At 39.3% G+C, this 15900-nt stretch overlaps 1 protein-coding gene across 1 annotated transcript; it reads left to right on the top strand.

Annotated features, from left to right (window-relative positions):
* The first annotated feature begins 118 nt into the window (after positions 1 to 118).
* Positions 119 to 15900, top strand: LAPTM4A (lysosomal protein transmembrane 4 alpha). The gene is made up of 7 exons (XM_043917218.1): positions 119 to 390; positions 8516 to 8636; positions 11821 to 11897; positions 12002 to 12124; positions 12952 to 13047; positions 13893 to 13991; positions 15271 to 15900. Exons 1-7 carry the CDS (start codon positions 280 to 282, stop codon positions 15343 to 15345), a joined length of 702 nt encoding a protein of 233 aa, XP_043773153.1. The 5' UTR covers positions 119 to 279; the 3' UTR covers positions 15346 to 15900.

The following is a 15900-nucleotide window of genomic DNA, read 5'->3' as shown; positions in this document are numbered from 1 at the left end:
CTTTTCCAATCAAAACCCGCTTCCGCCTAGCTTCCCGCTCTTCCATTGGCCTGAGTGCGGGGAAGGCTGAGGAAAAGGGTAAACAGAGCTCTCGCGGGAACAGCGCTCTGCCCTCAGTGCGCAGGTGCGAAGCCTCTTGGTTTGGGGGCCCGGGCAGGGGGCCGGGCTTGAAGACGCGTCGTTTGGTTTGGCCTCAGTGACGGAGCTCTCCGTCTTCAACCGCTGGGCGGAAGGCGTTTGTTAGGGGCCCCGGCAAGAAAGAGGCCCTCGAGGTTCCCGATGGTGTCCATGACTTTCAAGCGGAGCCGCAGCGACCGGTTCTACAGCACCCGGTGCTGCGGCTGTTGCCATGTCCGCACCGGGACGATCATCCTGGGGACCTGGTACATGGTAAGAGCGGGCGAGGAGGGAGGAAAGGGGCCATGGTGGGGGGAGGATACGCCGGAGCAGGAAGCGGGAGAGAGCGCGTATTCGAACGGGAGGATCCACTGGGAGGGGATGGGGCGGGGAGGCCTCGGAGACTGTCTTTTTAGTGGCCTCTTAACTTTGGAGGGGGGCAGATTTGTGAGTGGGAATCGGAGTGGGGGTGGGAGGGAACAGGGAAATTGTTTTCTGTTTTTTTGGCAAGAATAAGAAGAGAAAAGGGTGTTGGGGAAGGCACAGGCGTTGCGGCCTGGGGTGGGGTGGGGGGGCTGCGGGAGGAAAGAGCTCGATTTTGGTGTGGTCAGTTCTGGAAATGACCGGGTTGCGGGATCTTTTTGTGTGCGTCCGTGATCTAAAGGAACTTCCCCCCGCCACCGCCACACCCACACCCCCCCGGTCAAGTGCTTCCTGGAATTTTTTTTTAACCGCCCCCCCCCCCCCCCCCCCCCCGCCAAGGAAAGAATTAGCGCACCTTCAGAGATGCAGCCTAGTTTTAAACATTATTGTCTTACCTGAAGGGAAGGCAAGAGATCCAGTTTACGAAGAGTTTTCTCTTGTTTCTGGAGCTTATTTGTTCTAGTGTGTTTGGGATGTAGGCAGACACGTCTCTGTTGTGAGTCTGTAAATTCGCTTGGAGTTAATACCTTTGGCCAGGATTTACTTACTATCTGCCTTTTTCCTAATGCAGTAGGCTTTCTCCTGTCCGCTCGTGAGACGCTTTTCACCAGAGAACCATTCAGGTTTTTGAGACCTTTGTCTAGAACCTGCTGTGTTTTGGTAACGTGCTAATGTTCCCCGGGGGGGGGGGGGCAGCGGCAGGATTTGTGCAATTCTGAGTCGTAACCAGGTTGACAGTGTTACTGATTGGTGGTTCACTAGTAATGCCTTTGTGATTTCTTAGCACCATCTTCACTAGTATCCGTTTTCATTGAAGCTCATTTGTGATTTGTAAATATGTGATTCCGTTTAGGTAGTCAGGGGTTATGATGACTTCACAGAAGTTTTGACAAACTTCTCATATTGTCAGCTTGGTCATCTTCGCTAATGACTTTGTTATTTTTAAAATCTTTATTTGTTTTTGTTTTGAGAGGTTGTGGCATTAGTGATAATGCAGTTTCTGATAACTGTGAACTGCAAAAAGGGAAGAGCTTTATTATAGTTTTTTGTGTGTGTGTGTGTTTTTTTTTTTTTGCCTTTCGCCTTTCTCTGCTCTCATTTATTCCCAACCCAGAGGTTCCATCAAAATTACTACTGTTAGGTAAACACAAGATGAGAATCATCTTCAGTTAGGCAGATACAGTTTCATGCCCATGCACAGGGGACCTGAACTCCACGTTATTCCTTATTTACATTTTTTTTTTTTTTTTACCATCTTGCTTCATTAATGTACATTAAAAACGAAACTTGAATGGGTAGGCTTATTTGCTTGTTTCTAAGCTTATTATTTCCTCTACTTTCATCTTCAGAAACATATTGCTATAATTATATCACCTTTCCCCGCAAAGACCCTCACCCCTTTTGTATTTTAACTGATTTGTAATACTGGACATGCATTATATTTCTAATTTTGTTCTTCATTTTTTTAAAGGACTGGGTCTTATGTTTCTTTTGTTTGTTCTTAGCTCTGCCTTCCCTAAATGAATAATTCAAATCTTTAAGGTCCTGAAGCCTTTATTATTCAACCTTGTTTCCCTCATCCCTGGAAGATGACCTTCCCTTTACTTAGTTGAGAAAGAGTCCAGCAACCTGGGACTCTTCCATGCAAACTTAATCTTCCCGTTTCTTCTCAGATCCTTCCCTCCATTCATAGAACAAAGGATCTCTAACTCCTCGAAAAGAAAATAAGCACCATCTCAGTTTCAGCCATCTGAATGTAATTGGCTGTGTTTCTTTCCAAGGCAGATTTTTTTTTTTGCTGCTATGGACTCAGTTCATAAAAAAGAAAGGAATAGCAAGCAAAAGTGGGAGTTACAAACCGTGAAACTCAACATACAGAGAGAAGAATTTTAGTAAGGGCATTTATTCTTTCAAAATAGAGAACAGGGAGTTTTACATCTGTTTCCCACTGGAAGGACTTGATGTGAAAACATTTTGCATAGCTCCGTTTTTCCATGCTTTAGTTTCATAAAAAGATGCCATAAACTATTCTTTCTTTACGTGGATTTTTCTAGTTCATGGAATATAATACGCTGCTTATATCAGTTCATCTGCTTTAAGAGATCTATTGCTCAGCTACAGTGCAAATGGCCGCGGTGCACATATGAAAAGAAGTTACAGGGACATGTGTTATTCATCTTTTGTCTTCCTATCAGCTGCCACACAGAGGCTCTGAAGTGTTTTCTTGTCTTGACCGTGGCATCTGCCCTTAAGATACTGATGGCATTGCAATGAAGTTTGGAGCAAAGATCTGAAAGCACAGTGTCAAGGAACGAGAAGATAATAAGTAATAACAGATTCAAATTAGGTTAAGGATTGGAAAAGGCCATTGGTTTTGTTGATTATAGTATTGCTGGTGACATTCAAAACTGTGGCTTCGGGATCTTGGCAACGTAAAGACATAATTTCTGCCTAGTTGGGGAGACAACATTTAAAAACCAAGACCACCAAGACACAAAGAGGACTTGTCCAAACAGAGCACTTTTCTTTTTTCTTTTTGCCAGAAGCTTCTTTACTAAGCGATATGATTGGGGAGTGGGTGAAGTCCAAGTACCTTGTCAGGATACTCTTCTTCCTGTATTCCAGGTGGGAGAATATTTATGATTCTCTTTGAGGTTGCCCCGTGCTGCTTGGAATCAACTGGGGGTGCAGTCCTTGCCCCTGCTGGTTGCAGATGCTGTAGCAGTAAGTTTCTATTGGATGCAGTGTGACTGCTTTCTAGCATTTGCTTCTGCTGAGGTCATGTTAGGTGATTGTGCACTGTGTACCAAAGGGTTAATTATATGGTAGTAAACGGTGCAGAAGACACTGAGAAGCCAGAACCAGTTACTATATGTACCAGCCCTGAAGTGCTAGCTTTTGGCATTTAGATTTGAAGAAGCATGTCTGGCTTAATACCCAGTTTAAATAATAGGGAATTTCAGAATGAGTTCCAGATTAAACTCGTTGACGTTCATAAATTTGTTTTTTCTATCATTTAGTGAAAAAGTTGAAGCCAGATGATTTTTAAACATTTTCTTAGGTTGGAAAAAGCCGTTGGTTTTGTTGATTATAGTATTGTTGATGCTGTTCAAAAGTGTGGCTTTGGGATCCTGGCAATCTAAGGAGAGAGAAGTTCAGATGTTTATTGAATGGTTGAAAATGAGCTTTAAAGTCTACAGCAGCAGTGTCCTCCTTCATGGTTGATGGTGTACTACAAGAAGGCATTTAGAGCACTGGTTAAAATTGTAGGTCTTGGAAAGGTGTAATAATATATAGCTAATTTTTTAGGAGTATCTTCACCATAAACAGTCTAAAAGTGAGGTAGCTAGGGAAAAAGTGAAGACAGGCTCCTCAAGCTGTATTCCTTCCCAGTCCTCACTCCTGACTCTTTAAATCAGTATGGCGTATTTATATTTCAGAGTCAGTGTGTTTCCCCAAACACTTTTTAAAAACTTCATTGACAAAAATCTCCAATTACAAAAAGACTGAAATAGTATAAAAGCCTTTCATTTACTTATACAGTTTCAACTACTAACAGCCATTTTGCCAATTCCAGTTAGTTTTGTAATAGTTCAGTTGTTTTCCTGGTGAAGCTTCCTTGCTTCCAAGCCAGAAGCAGCTGGTTTCCTCACTGTTTATCTGGAAGAATTACCGCATACCTCTTGTGTGTACTTATTAAAAATGCTAATTACACATTTGACTTTTTCTCCCTACAACAGGATATCCTCTTTGAGGGAGAAAGATGCTATGCCTTTCTCTATAAAATGTGTGTGTAACAGTAACTTATTAGAGCATTTGAAGTATTCATTAGACTATTGTTAAATGAATTGTCTCCTCCAAAAATAGTAGGAATATCTCATTTGTAACTGCACAAAAGGGTAAACAGCTGTTATGCTTACATTTAACTACATACACATTAAACAGCATTTTTAAAGACAGTCAGTTTTGGTCTTTATCTGATGACAGCTGTCTGCTGACTTGCCTGAGACCCTTATCACGATGCCCTAAAACATTGTTCTAATTATAGTCTGAGCAGAAGTTGGGTTGTGGCAGAATATGCTATGGGAAAACTAAAGAATAAGGATTAAAAAAAAATAAAACCAGTCCTCAGGAATCTTCTAGGATGGGTGTGGCTATGAAATGAGAAGCAAAGAGGAATTAGTCTCCCGAGGCTGAGTGCTTCCAAAGATCTGATCCTATTCCTTTGAAACAAGTGAAATGTGACACATCTGTTCTTTGTTATTGTTTGTTTACTTATATAAAGTGTGCAAAAGGCTTATAACACAAACCATATTGTTTGCCCCAGTAAATGCAGTACCCCTTCAGCATGGATGTGATCATTGCCCAGGCTGTTGACATGTATGCATATTTGCGGCATTCTGTACCTCTCTGTGTGACTAGATTTAGAAGTCAGTCATTATTTTAATTACATTTTTTTCTAATTTACTTTCTTGAATGCAGTAAAAGGGAAAAAGGAATCAGGAATAAATATGCTGAAGTTGTTTGTATGTAGTTGCTCTCTTCAGATTTTATATTACAAGATCACAAAGTTAATCTTATTTGTGTTTTGAAAAATGCTGCATGGAACTTAGAAGTACCAATGGTAATCAAAAGTAAATAGAACGGAGTCTATGAGCATAGGATAGGTACTCAGGGGTGAAGATAAGCTCACAGGATGAGTTTTCTAGATGAGTGCTTTAAAATGTTACATTGAGGTGCTAATGAAATATAATTAATCAGTGAAGAGTTGAAAAATCCTTTTGAGCTTGTAATGAAATAGTGCTGCAATTTATCATTTCTTCTTTTGATTAGACCTATGATTTATTTTGTTTAATATTCAGGAGAATGACTCACAATGAAAAGAAACTTGAAGTGTCACTAATACTAGAAGATAATAGTGGGTGAGTCTGTGACGTACCCATGAAAGAGAAGAAAAGATTTTTATAAATCCTACATGTGATGCAAATATTTAAGAAAGGAAAAATAAACTCCTAAATATTTTTGATGTGTCATTTCCTTCATTTTGTAATTGAGTTTGCATGCTATTCTTCACATAAATATTTTTCTTTCCCATACAGAGCTTTTAAACTATGACAGTATTGTGCTTAGTAAAGAAGGGTTTGCTGAATTGATCTTGAACTGATTTCCGTACACAGAATATACGGTGTCTTAGTAGAGATAACTGTTCAATAGTTAATTCACTTAATTGTATTAGCTCATAAACTACCTACCCTGTCCAAAACCCACTGCAATAAAAACGGGCAGTTAAAAATCAGCCATCAACTGGGGAGTCACCTTGAAAATATGATTGTGTCTTGTAAGATCTTTCAAGTGTTGAAGGATGAAATACCTTGCTTTTGAGCAGTGCAAGGAAAAGGCATGTACCTGAATGTATTTAGAGAGTAGTAAACATTTTGTAGCCTTAGATAATGGTTCATTTTGGAAAGATCTCAAAAGAAGAGTTGCTTAGGAATGGTTGTAAGTGATCCTGTAGTAGTAAGAAGGAAGATGTTTTTAAAAGAACCAGATTGATGTCCTAGCTCTGTCCTGTTACCACCTCAGTGAGCTTAACACTTGGTATTTCACTTCGCTGAACCTTAGTTTAACTGTCAGCAAATGAACATAAGTCATACTTCACAAGGTTGTTGTGAAGAATAGTCAAATAATATATGCAAATTTACTTGATTTATAGTGTATCTTCAGAAATATCAATTGATTCCGAATTAGGTATTGTGACGTTTATCTTATTTAAAAAACTTGGGCTGCTTGTCTTCGAGAATGTGAAATCCCTTTAGCTGATAAGCTTATTTATCATTCAGGGTGGACAGAAGAGAGCTCCATGATAGAGATTGTTTAAAACACTATTGATAAAGAAGCTCAGATGTCCCTTGAAAGTATCCCATGTTCACAAAGGGAAGGAGGGCAGATGCTGTGGACTTTAGATAGGGAAGCCTGCTCCAGTTCTTAAATCATTAGCAGGGTTGTTTTGAGCACTTAAAGGAAGTGGTGCCTCTTGGGATAACTGTGTAATTCACTAACAACTAGAGGCGTAAAGAATTTCCTTTTTGAATTGGAGGTACACCCTGATAAACTAGGGAAATTCACCAGATACCGGTGATAGGATTTCAGCAGGATGTTTGACAAAGTCTCTAGATGTTACTTTGGATCAGATATAGACTTTATTCAAAAGCTGCTGACCAATGGGAAGAGAAGAGCCTCTATCTGGCAGCTTGTCCTCAGCCCTGTTCTCTTGCTAGTGACTTAGGTGGAGAATCTCATTACATGATAATCATATTTTCAAATGCAGGAAGCTGGGAGAGCAAAAATCTATCCATAGGGTGTCAGAATTCAGATGGAGAAAATATTGATAGGCAAGAATGTTATAAGATGAAATTTGATTGCAGATAATGTGTAAGGGCTTATGCTTGGGCCTCTGAATCCAACTCTACAGGTAGATATAGATGGTAGCTTAGCAGGATCAAGTGTGAAAAAAAATTGGGAGTTTTAGGGAGTCACTCATGTGACACTTAAAAGATTAATGCAGCCAGTGCATAAAAGAACCAGACTGTGTTAATTGAAATTTGTTTCAGACGTGTTGATTGAAATGTTAGTTAGGATGTGGGATCTGAGATCCTGATGTGCTGTGATCAGATTGATCTCTCATTTTACTAGTTTGTTGAGCAAAGTTGGCTTAAAACTCAACATTCAGAAAACTAAGACCAGGGTATCCAGTCCCATCACTTCTTGGCAAATAGATGGGGAAGCAATGGAAACAGTGAGAGGCTTTATTTTGGGGGGCTCCAAAATCACTGCAGATGGTGACTGCAATCATGAAATTAAAAGACTCTTGTTCCTTGGAAGAAAAGCTATGACCAACCTTGTAGACAGCATATTAAAAAAAAAGCAGGGACATTACTTTGCTGACAAAGGTTCATCTAGTCAAAGCTATGGTTTTTCCAGTAGTCATGTATGATGTAAGAGTTGGACTATAAAGAAAGCTGAGCGCTGAAGAATTGATGCTTTTGAATTGTGGTGTTGGAGAAGACTTGAGAATCCCTTGGACTGCAGGGAGATCCAACCAGTTCATCCTAAAGGAAATCAGTCCTGAATATTCATTGGAAGGACTGATGCTGAAGTTGAAACTCCAGTACTTTGGCTACCTGATTTGAAGAACTGACTCATTGGCAAAGACCTGATGCTGGGAAAGATTGAAGGCAGGAGGGGAAGGGGACGACAGAGGACAAGATGGTTGGATGGCATCGCTGACTCGATAGATGTGAGTTTGAGCAAACTTCGGGATTTCGTGATGGACAGGGAAGCCTGGCGTGCTGCAGTCCGTGGGGTTGCAAAGAGTCAGACACACTGAGCGACTGAACTGAGGTGTTAGAGGAGCACTTCTTCAGACGGGATAACAAAATATCTCAAACCGTAGAATTAAGACCAGTAGGCGGAAGTTAAGTGATGTAGTCAAAGCCTTTTTAAGTATTTGAGTGTAGCTGAAGAGGAAATAATTCCTTACCACTGTACAGGAGATACTGTGGAGAGGCCTTAGACTTACCTGTGATGGATCATTACATACCTAGACATGGAAATTATATTTATCGGATTGATCAGCTTCTTCAAATCCAGAAATTCTGAGATAGGAATATGAATAAATACGTGACTCAAATGAGCAATTTGTGATCTCTCGTCTTTCATTGTTGTGCCTTTTTATTCTGTTTTATTAATATAGGATCAGTCCAACATCTTTTCTCTGAAATGACTAAGTTTATACTTTATGAAATATTTAAAGTATTTTTAAAGTCGTATTGTGTATTTTATCTCACAAGTAGTCCCCATATTATGTCTTTGTTACTCCGGGGAAGATGATAGTTAAATAGAGGACATCTAAAGATTTGTGTTGGGGACTGCTTCCTGATTAATAATATAGTTGATAAAATGTTATCTTTCATAGGTGGTCAACCTGTTGATGGCAATTCTGCTGACTGTGGAGGTAACACACCCAAACTCAATGCCAGCTGTCAACATTCAGTATGAAGTCATTGGCAATTACTATTCGTCTGAGAGAATGGCTGGTATGTTTTTAGTTGAAACTTTGGCCTGCTAATCACACACACACACTTGTTAGGTAGAGGATTGATTGTTATATTTGCTGAGGCACAAAATGAGTTTGTAGGCTTTTCAAAAATACTCAAGAGTTGAAGAGTCAGAAGATCTACTGGACTGCTAGGAGATTTCTGAGAAATGTGCATTGTCTGCATTGAAATACTGTGGAAAGAGGAGGGGAGAAGAAATTAGAAGACTGAGTCTTTGAGGGTCAGCTGGTAAGTGTAGTAGAGGATGGAAGGTTTGCTCATGGAGCACAATCCTACAGTAAAATATAGAATACAAATTATTTGAATATTTGGTGGTATCTTTTGCTCAGGGTCTCAATTCTTAATATATTTTTATTGTTTAGATGAAGATTTGACATTGGACTTAAAAATAGAGTATTCCTAGAACATTCATGGAAATTACTTTTTAAAATTATTTATTCCCAATAGTATTTCTATTATTTTTCTCTAAAATGCAGTTTTAATTTTATGTTAAAAATCATGTTAAAAATTTAATATTTGAACAGAAAATTATGCTTCAGACTTTTAGTGTGAACAGTTTTCTTCAGAAAAATATTTCCAGTTCACATGTGTTTTATATTTATAATATTGTAGGATCTTAATTATCATATTTTTAGATTAGCTTTTGTCATAAACTCTGCACATTTTTACATTATGATCCTCTTTGATCCGTTAGTGAAGTGGTTTTTTTTTTTTTTTTAAATTTGCTTGTTAATTCAAATAATTATTGTCCTCAGGCCTAACCTATTTCTCTAGAGCAGGTAGAGTTTTGTGGCCATTAATAATACGTTATAGTATGATGACACTAACAGTTGTTCATATTGTGTTTTTTTAAGTGTTTTTGTTTTGTTTTTACATGAGAATCCTAGTTTTACTTTCAAACATATATAATCTTTTAATTTTGTTGTCAAGTTCATACAGAGATACCAAGAATATATGGAAGCATTCCTTCTGGCATTTGATTTTTTTTTTTTCCTGAAAAAATCTGTTTTTAATTAAAAATCAGAATAGAACAATAAATGAAACTTTAGCTTCTGATAATGATATTTTTTTTGGCATTTATAAACTTTAACACTAGGCTGTAAAATTTTACTGAATCTGCTAATGTCAGCATTTTCCTTTATCATGTATGTTGCTCTTAAAATTGAGGTGTAGAAAAGATTTATGGTTACTGATATTCTCATAGGTCTGTGCAACTGGCTCTTAGTCACAAGTTTATTGTGTGTTGCGTGACTGTTGTTGCTGCTGCAGAGAAAATCACACTCATTATATTTTTGTTGATCATATTCTCCTGAAGTCCTCAGTTCAGCTCAGTTCAGTCCCTCAGTTGTGTCCTACTCTTTGCGACCCTATGGACTGCAGCACGCCAGGCTTCCCTGTCCATCACTTCTAGAGCTTACTCAAACTCATGTTCATCAAGTCGGTGATGCCATCCAACCATCTCATTCTCTGTAGTCCCCTTCTCCTCCCGCCTTCAATCTTTCCCAACATCAGGGTCTTTCAGATAAGTCAGTTCTTCATATCAGGTGGCCAAAGTATTGGAGTTTCAGCTTCAGCATCAGTCCTTCCAATGAATGTAAGCAAATATAAAAATACATAGTTCTTGGTAATACAGTAGTTGGTATTTCTTTGGAAGGTAAAATTTGACCATCCTACAGACCTGGTGTTGCAAAGGTAAGTTAATTTCTGATCACTGGCCTGATAACCAATTTTTTAAAAAATGAAGTTTGTGATTAATTATTTTTAATCAGCCAAACAGGCTATAACACTCAGTTTATATGAAATACTTCTGCAGCATATGCAAGCTGTTTTTCAGATAGGAATTTATTGTTAGTTATACTCACCTGGGAGATGGGTAAACACTTGGGACCTCCCAGAGGAGGTTCTGAATATGGTGCAAATCTGAGGATCTTCTCTGGGCATTGAGCCCTCAGGTTTTGCTTGCTTTATTGATTGACACCTACTGGAGTATCCCTTGTTCCAGGCATTAAATGTGTTTTGCACCCACCACCCCATCTCTCCTCTGTTTTGCTGTTTGTTGCTCCAGTGGAAGACTTTGAGCTTCACTTTAATTATTTCAGTATTTTAAGAAGTCTAAATCAACTCGTAGTCTTCCAGCAACGGATTTTTGAAAGCTAATTGTTTGAATTACACATTTGCTTCCAAGTTTGTTTATATCTGAATTCTTCCCTCTGAGAGCCATTGTGTGCTGCAGCAGGGAAGTTCTTTAAATCTTTAACTTGTAGTTGTCCTGTGTCCTCTAGGAAAATTTAGAGAGAGGTCTTCTTAGTTCAGTGCCAGATACTGATGCTGTTTGTATTTCCACGTGACACAGTGATACGTGACACTTAGCCACTAGTGTGAACACTGAGCAGGTAGTCTAATCATTCGTTGTTATTAGTGCCTTTCAGGTTTTGGTATCTAGCCAGAGCCAGAGAATCAACTTTAGACTCTTACAGTGTTAAGAAGCTCATCAGGTCAAGTGTGGGTGCTTTTTGGTTTGTTTTGTCTGAGATTACATGAGCACTTTGTGAAAAAGTTGAGTGGACGTGGATTAATATAGAGAAAGGCAGCAACCCGAGGAAGGATTGAGGAACAAAGAAGAAAATAGACCTGGATGTAGCCGAGAAGCCATGGTGAAGGGATGCGGAGCAGGGAGTTTGGGTGTTGAGGTGGAAAAGGGGGATTGAGGGAGAACTTAGACTTTCAGGTGATTTATTTTATCTTAGACAAGAGGGGGCGTCTGTACAACTTGGGGTTTAAACAAATACCAGCCTTTTGCTCCGGTTGAACCCTGCTTATCTCACAAGACTCAACTTGTGTTATTTCATTTATGTTTTTTCCCTGATGCTAAAGGCAAAACTAATTGTTTTTTGCTTCTGTTGTAGCACTTGCCACATTGCATTATAATTATCTGTTTGCCCATATTCAAAACTTAGACTCTGGGCAGAGAGCTGTCTCTGGCAGAGTACCAGGTTCATGTGCTGTCCTAAATCAGTGGCCATGAGTCGTAGCAGTTTAACAAATAAGAAAGAGCAAAGGCTTGAATTTCTTAAGCTTCGTTACTTAATAACATTTTGTCATAAAGAGTTATGCTTTTTGTTATATAAGTAGCTTAATTAGATTTTTGCTTCTGTTTTCATAGATAATGCCTGTGTTCTTTTTGCTGTCTCTGTTCTTATGTTTATAATCAGTTCAATGCTGGTATACGGAGCAATTTCTGTAAGTATTCTATACTTTTCTTTTAGAGTTTTGACTTTTACTGCGTGGTACTTAGTCATTCCATATATGTGATGTGATGTTGTGGTTATTATTTTTTCCTTCAGTATCAAGTGGGTTGGCTGATTCCATTCTTCTGTTACCGGCTTTTTGACTTTGTTCTCAGCTGCCTGGTTGCTATCAGTTCTCTGACTTATTTGCCAAGAATCAAAGAATATCTGGATCAGTTAGTAAGTGTGTATGCTAATAAAACTTTAAAAATTTTTTTCATTTGTTGAAAATCAAAGCTTTTGGGTACTATTTTTATTTAATCTACTATTTTTTTAAGTGTTTTAAAGTAATTATCATTACTACTGTTACCATATTGAAATCAAAAAGATGAAAATAGAATATCTTCTTACATGTGGATAATTAAATATTAAAAGTCCTTAAAGGTGGATATCATAGAACTTAAGGAGTAGTTCCACTTTTGAGTGTATGAAAAGTAAATAAATAATTGGACTGTGTTTGGCACTCTTTGGAGTTGTACTCATTGGCACTCAATGGTACTGTCAAAGACAGTACCGTCTGTCTTTGCAAGCATCTATAGCAGATATGTGAGTGCCTCCTGTATTCTTCACTCTATCCTAGGCAAACTGTTGGTGTATGGTGTATAAATATAACATCCTTTTCTTCAAGGAGTAAACCATGTATTTGGGGAGTCAAGACATGAAGATCTTATTTGTAATAATAAACTAGGGCTGTCCCATGACAGCAGGAAGTGAGCAAAGGTTAATGCTGTGGGATAGAGGGGCAGGGAACACTGTGGCCTGAAATAAGGTCTGGTGGATAGAGGTGTAGGATCCAGATAAATGAAAATTAGTTTCAAAAATGCGTCTTTTAGGTATTTTATTGCAACCTACTTTAGAGAGTCCATCTTGCATACTGCAAACTTATTGTTCGTTCATTCAAAAAAACATTTATTGATTGCTTCCTATGTGCAAGGCACTCTGCTTGAGGACTCTAGATCCCCTTTTCTGCTCTGCCTATTCATCCCTGCCTTTTTTTTTTTTTATAGCCTGATTTTCCCTATAAAGATGACCTCCTGGCATTGGACTCCAGCTGCCTCCTGTTCATTGTTCTTGTGTTCTTTGCCTTGTTCATCATTTTTAAAGTGAGTTGCTGACTAAGTATTTGGTGGGGAGGGGGGCATTTGGACTGTGAGAGTGTCCTTCCGGACCTTCTTGTTGCCGTGTCTTCTCACAGCTCTCCTTATTCTAATGTGGTAGAGATTGCTCCCAGGGAATGTCTTCTGTCCTTTTCAGACAGTGGTTGGAGATAACCAGGATTCTTCCTGTCTAGGAACATCATTATGTTTTTGGACATGGTTCATGGTTGGGATTGAAAATCTCTTAAAACTCCCAAAGTTCAGAAATAGAATTCCTTCTGCAGCATAGTGGTTGTCACACGTGAATTGGACTCCCAGACTTGGGTTTCTCTGTAAAACAGTGGTAATAAAGCTTGTGACATTTAAGTGAGGGCATAGAGGGAAAGCTGGCCTGTACTTGGTCCAAGTGGATGCCGGTTCCCTTCTCTATGGAGAAAATGTGGGGAGAGCATTATAAGACTCCTTAATTTTAGAGCAGGTAAATTAAAATTAAAATTAAATTTATAAGTTAAAAAATAAAGTTAGTTGCTCAGTTGTGTCTGACTCTGTTCAACCCTGTGGATTATAGCCCACCAGGCTCCTCTGTCCATGGAATTTTACAGACAGGAATACTGGAGTGGGTTGCCATTTCTTTCTCCAGGGGATCGTCCCAACCCAGGGATCAAACCTGCATCTCTTACATCTCCTGCACAGGCAGGCGGGTGCTATACCAGTAGAGCCACCTGGGAAGCCCTAAAAGAAGGAAGAGGCAGTTGCCGCCAGTGGCTTCATGGTGCAGCCACATTAAAACTGTATAATTTTACATACAGTTGAGTTCCGAGTATATGTAAATTTTGTTTGTATTCCTTTAGGCTTATCTGATTAACTGTGTTTGGAACTGTTATAAATACATCAACAACAGAAACATGCCAGAGATTGCTGTGTACCCGGCCTTTGAGGCACCTCCACAGGTGAATGATCTTTTATGATATTAAAGCTTCACTAGCCATTATTGAGAATTCCCAAAAGAAGAATCTAAACCTTGACTTTCTCTTCAATGCTGTTAAGTATGGTTTAGGGCACGAATAGCTTAAATCTACAAGTTTCAGCATTTCCCAGTTGGAATCCCGGGTATGTGGGCTAGAAACACCCTGCACTGCTCATCTCATTCCATCCGGCCAATGGTTTTGACTCATGATCAGTCTCCAAGTATTGCATTTTGAGGGGGAGGCCAATCAGTGAACAGCAGTATGAGTGATGCCAGGCCCTTGGCTTCTGGAACTTCTGAGGATAGGATACCATCAGCTGAAGCTTGTGGTGTTTTCCAAAAACATCCATAGGATCCAAAGGGGAAGCCGACTTTCCTGTAGGGAGAAGAATGCAGTAGGTTCCAAGAGTCTGTTGGGAGGCCTCCTTCTCAGACCCTCTAGTTGCTGCTCTACTGCCTTCCAGCCTTCCAGCATATGTAGAGTATATATGGCCCGTGTAGCATCAGCCTGTCACATTGGAGTCACTTAGCTTAAAAATGCCACTTTTTATCTAGGTATGCCCTTCACCTTAGAGCAGGCGATACAAGTGCTTGATGCTTTGACTACAGATTCTGATAAAATACAGCCTTGTACTGAAGTGTTCCTGTAGCAGGGTTCAGCGGGCCCTTCGCCGAGACCCTCCATTCCTGAGGTGACTTGGCCTGGCTGCTTTATCAGTCACAGTGGAGTGAGGGGAGGGCACCACATGCTGCCTCTCAGGGTGTCCTGGTGACCTCAGGGTCTGTTCAGAAGCAAAATTGTTTCTGCCTTCCCTTCTTACCTTCCTCTTCTGTTATCCTCTCTAGTGATCTTGGATCAGACATATCCCCTGCATGTAAAGCTCCAAGTTATTAGTTATCTCTACTCCCAAGAACTATAGTTGACCCTTGGACACCACAGCTTTTAACTAGAGAATCCACTAATATGTAGATGTTTCTCAGTAGGAAATACTACAATACTACCCAGTCTGCATTGAGTCCATAGATGTGGAACCACAGATACGGAGGGCTGACTGTGTGCAGTGTTGGCACGCCTAACGCTCTCGTTGCTCAGGGGTCAGGTATCCTGAAGAGTCAGGTGTACTTAGCTAACAGTTTCTTTAGCTCTCCTCTGTGGGTTGGAATACCCCTATTTAAGATATTAAATCTGAAAACTGAGTTATTAAGATAGAAATTTAAAGGAGAATTAAATCCAATATAATTTTTTTCTTGTCTCTTTTCAGTATGTTTTGCCAACCTATGAAATGGCAGTGAAGATGCCTGAGAAAGAACCACCACCTCCGTACATACCTGCCTGAAGAAATTCTGCCTTTGTCAATAAACCCTATACCAGCTTTTTGTCTTGTTCATTTTACAGAATGCTGCAACACAGGGCTTATCATACTTGTTTGATACAAAGTACATTCTCCTTTGTTTAAGCATTTATTTTCAAACACTAACAAGCTTTTTGGATATGTATTAAAAGTCAGATTTTGTTGTTGTTGTTAAGTATGTTACATTTTAGTAGTTTTTGAAGACAATCTAGGTTAAGCAAGAGCAAAGTGCCATTGTTTGCCTTTGGTTGGGGGTGGGTGGGAAAGGGGGCATTCTCTACACGTATTCTTTTTTAACTTTGCACTTTCTTTATATAATAGTTTGCATTTTGGTTATTCGCTGCCCTGGATACTTTCAGGAAGAATGAATTAAATATTCAGGGTGAATGAGTTCAGTTTAAGATCTGAAGTTTTCAGCTATGAAAATAGGAAAAATATATAACATTTTAACTTGACTGTGGAAAACGATGGTTGCATGTTTCTAATTTGTATGTGTTTCCATCTTTGAGATAAGATGCTTTAATAAATCTCTTAAATATT

This window comes from Cervus elaphus, chromosome 11 (genome assembly GCF_910594005.1).
Source record: "Cervus elaphus chromosome 11, mCerEla1.1, whole genome shotgun sequence".
NCBI lineage: Eukaryota > Metazoa > Chordata > Mammalia > Artiodactyla > Cervidae > Cervus > Cervus elaphus.
This window is presented reverse-complemented; position numbering and strand designations above follow the sequence as displayed.

Coding starts and splice junctions, on each gene's coding strand:
- LAPTM4A (XM_043917218.1), top strand. CDS start 280: ATGGTGTCCATGACTTTCAAGCGGAGCCGCAGCGACCGGTTCTACAGC. Junction 12,125..12,951: donor AAGAATATCTGGATCAGTTA/GTAAGTGTGTAT, acceptor TTTTTTTTATAG/CCTGATTTTCCCTATAAAGA. Junction 13,992..15,270: donor CCTTTGAGGCACCTCCACAG/GTGAATGATCTT, acceptor GTCTCTTTTCAG/TATGTTTTGCCAACCTATGA.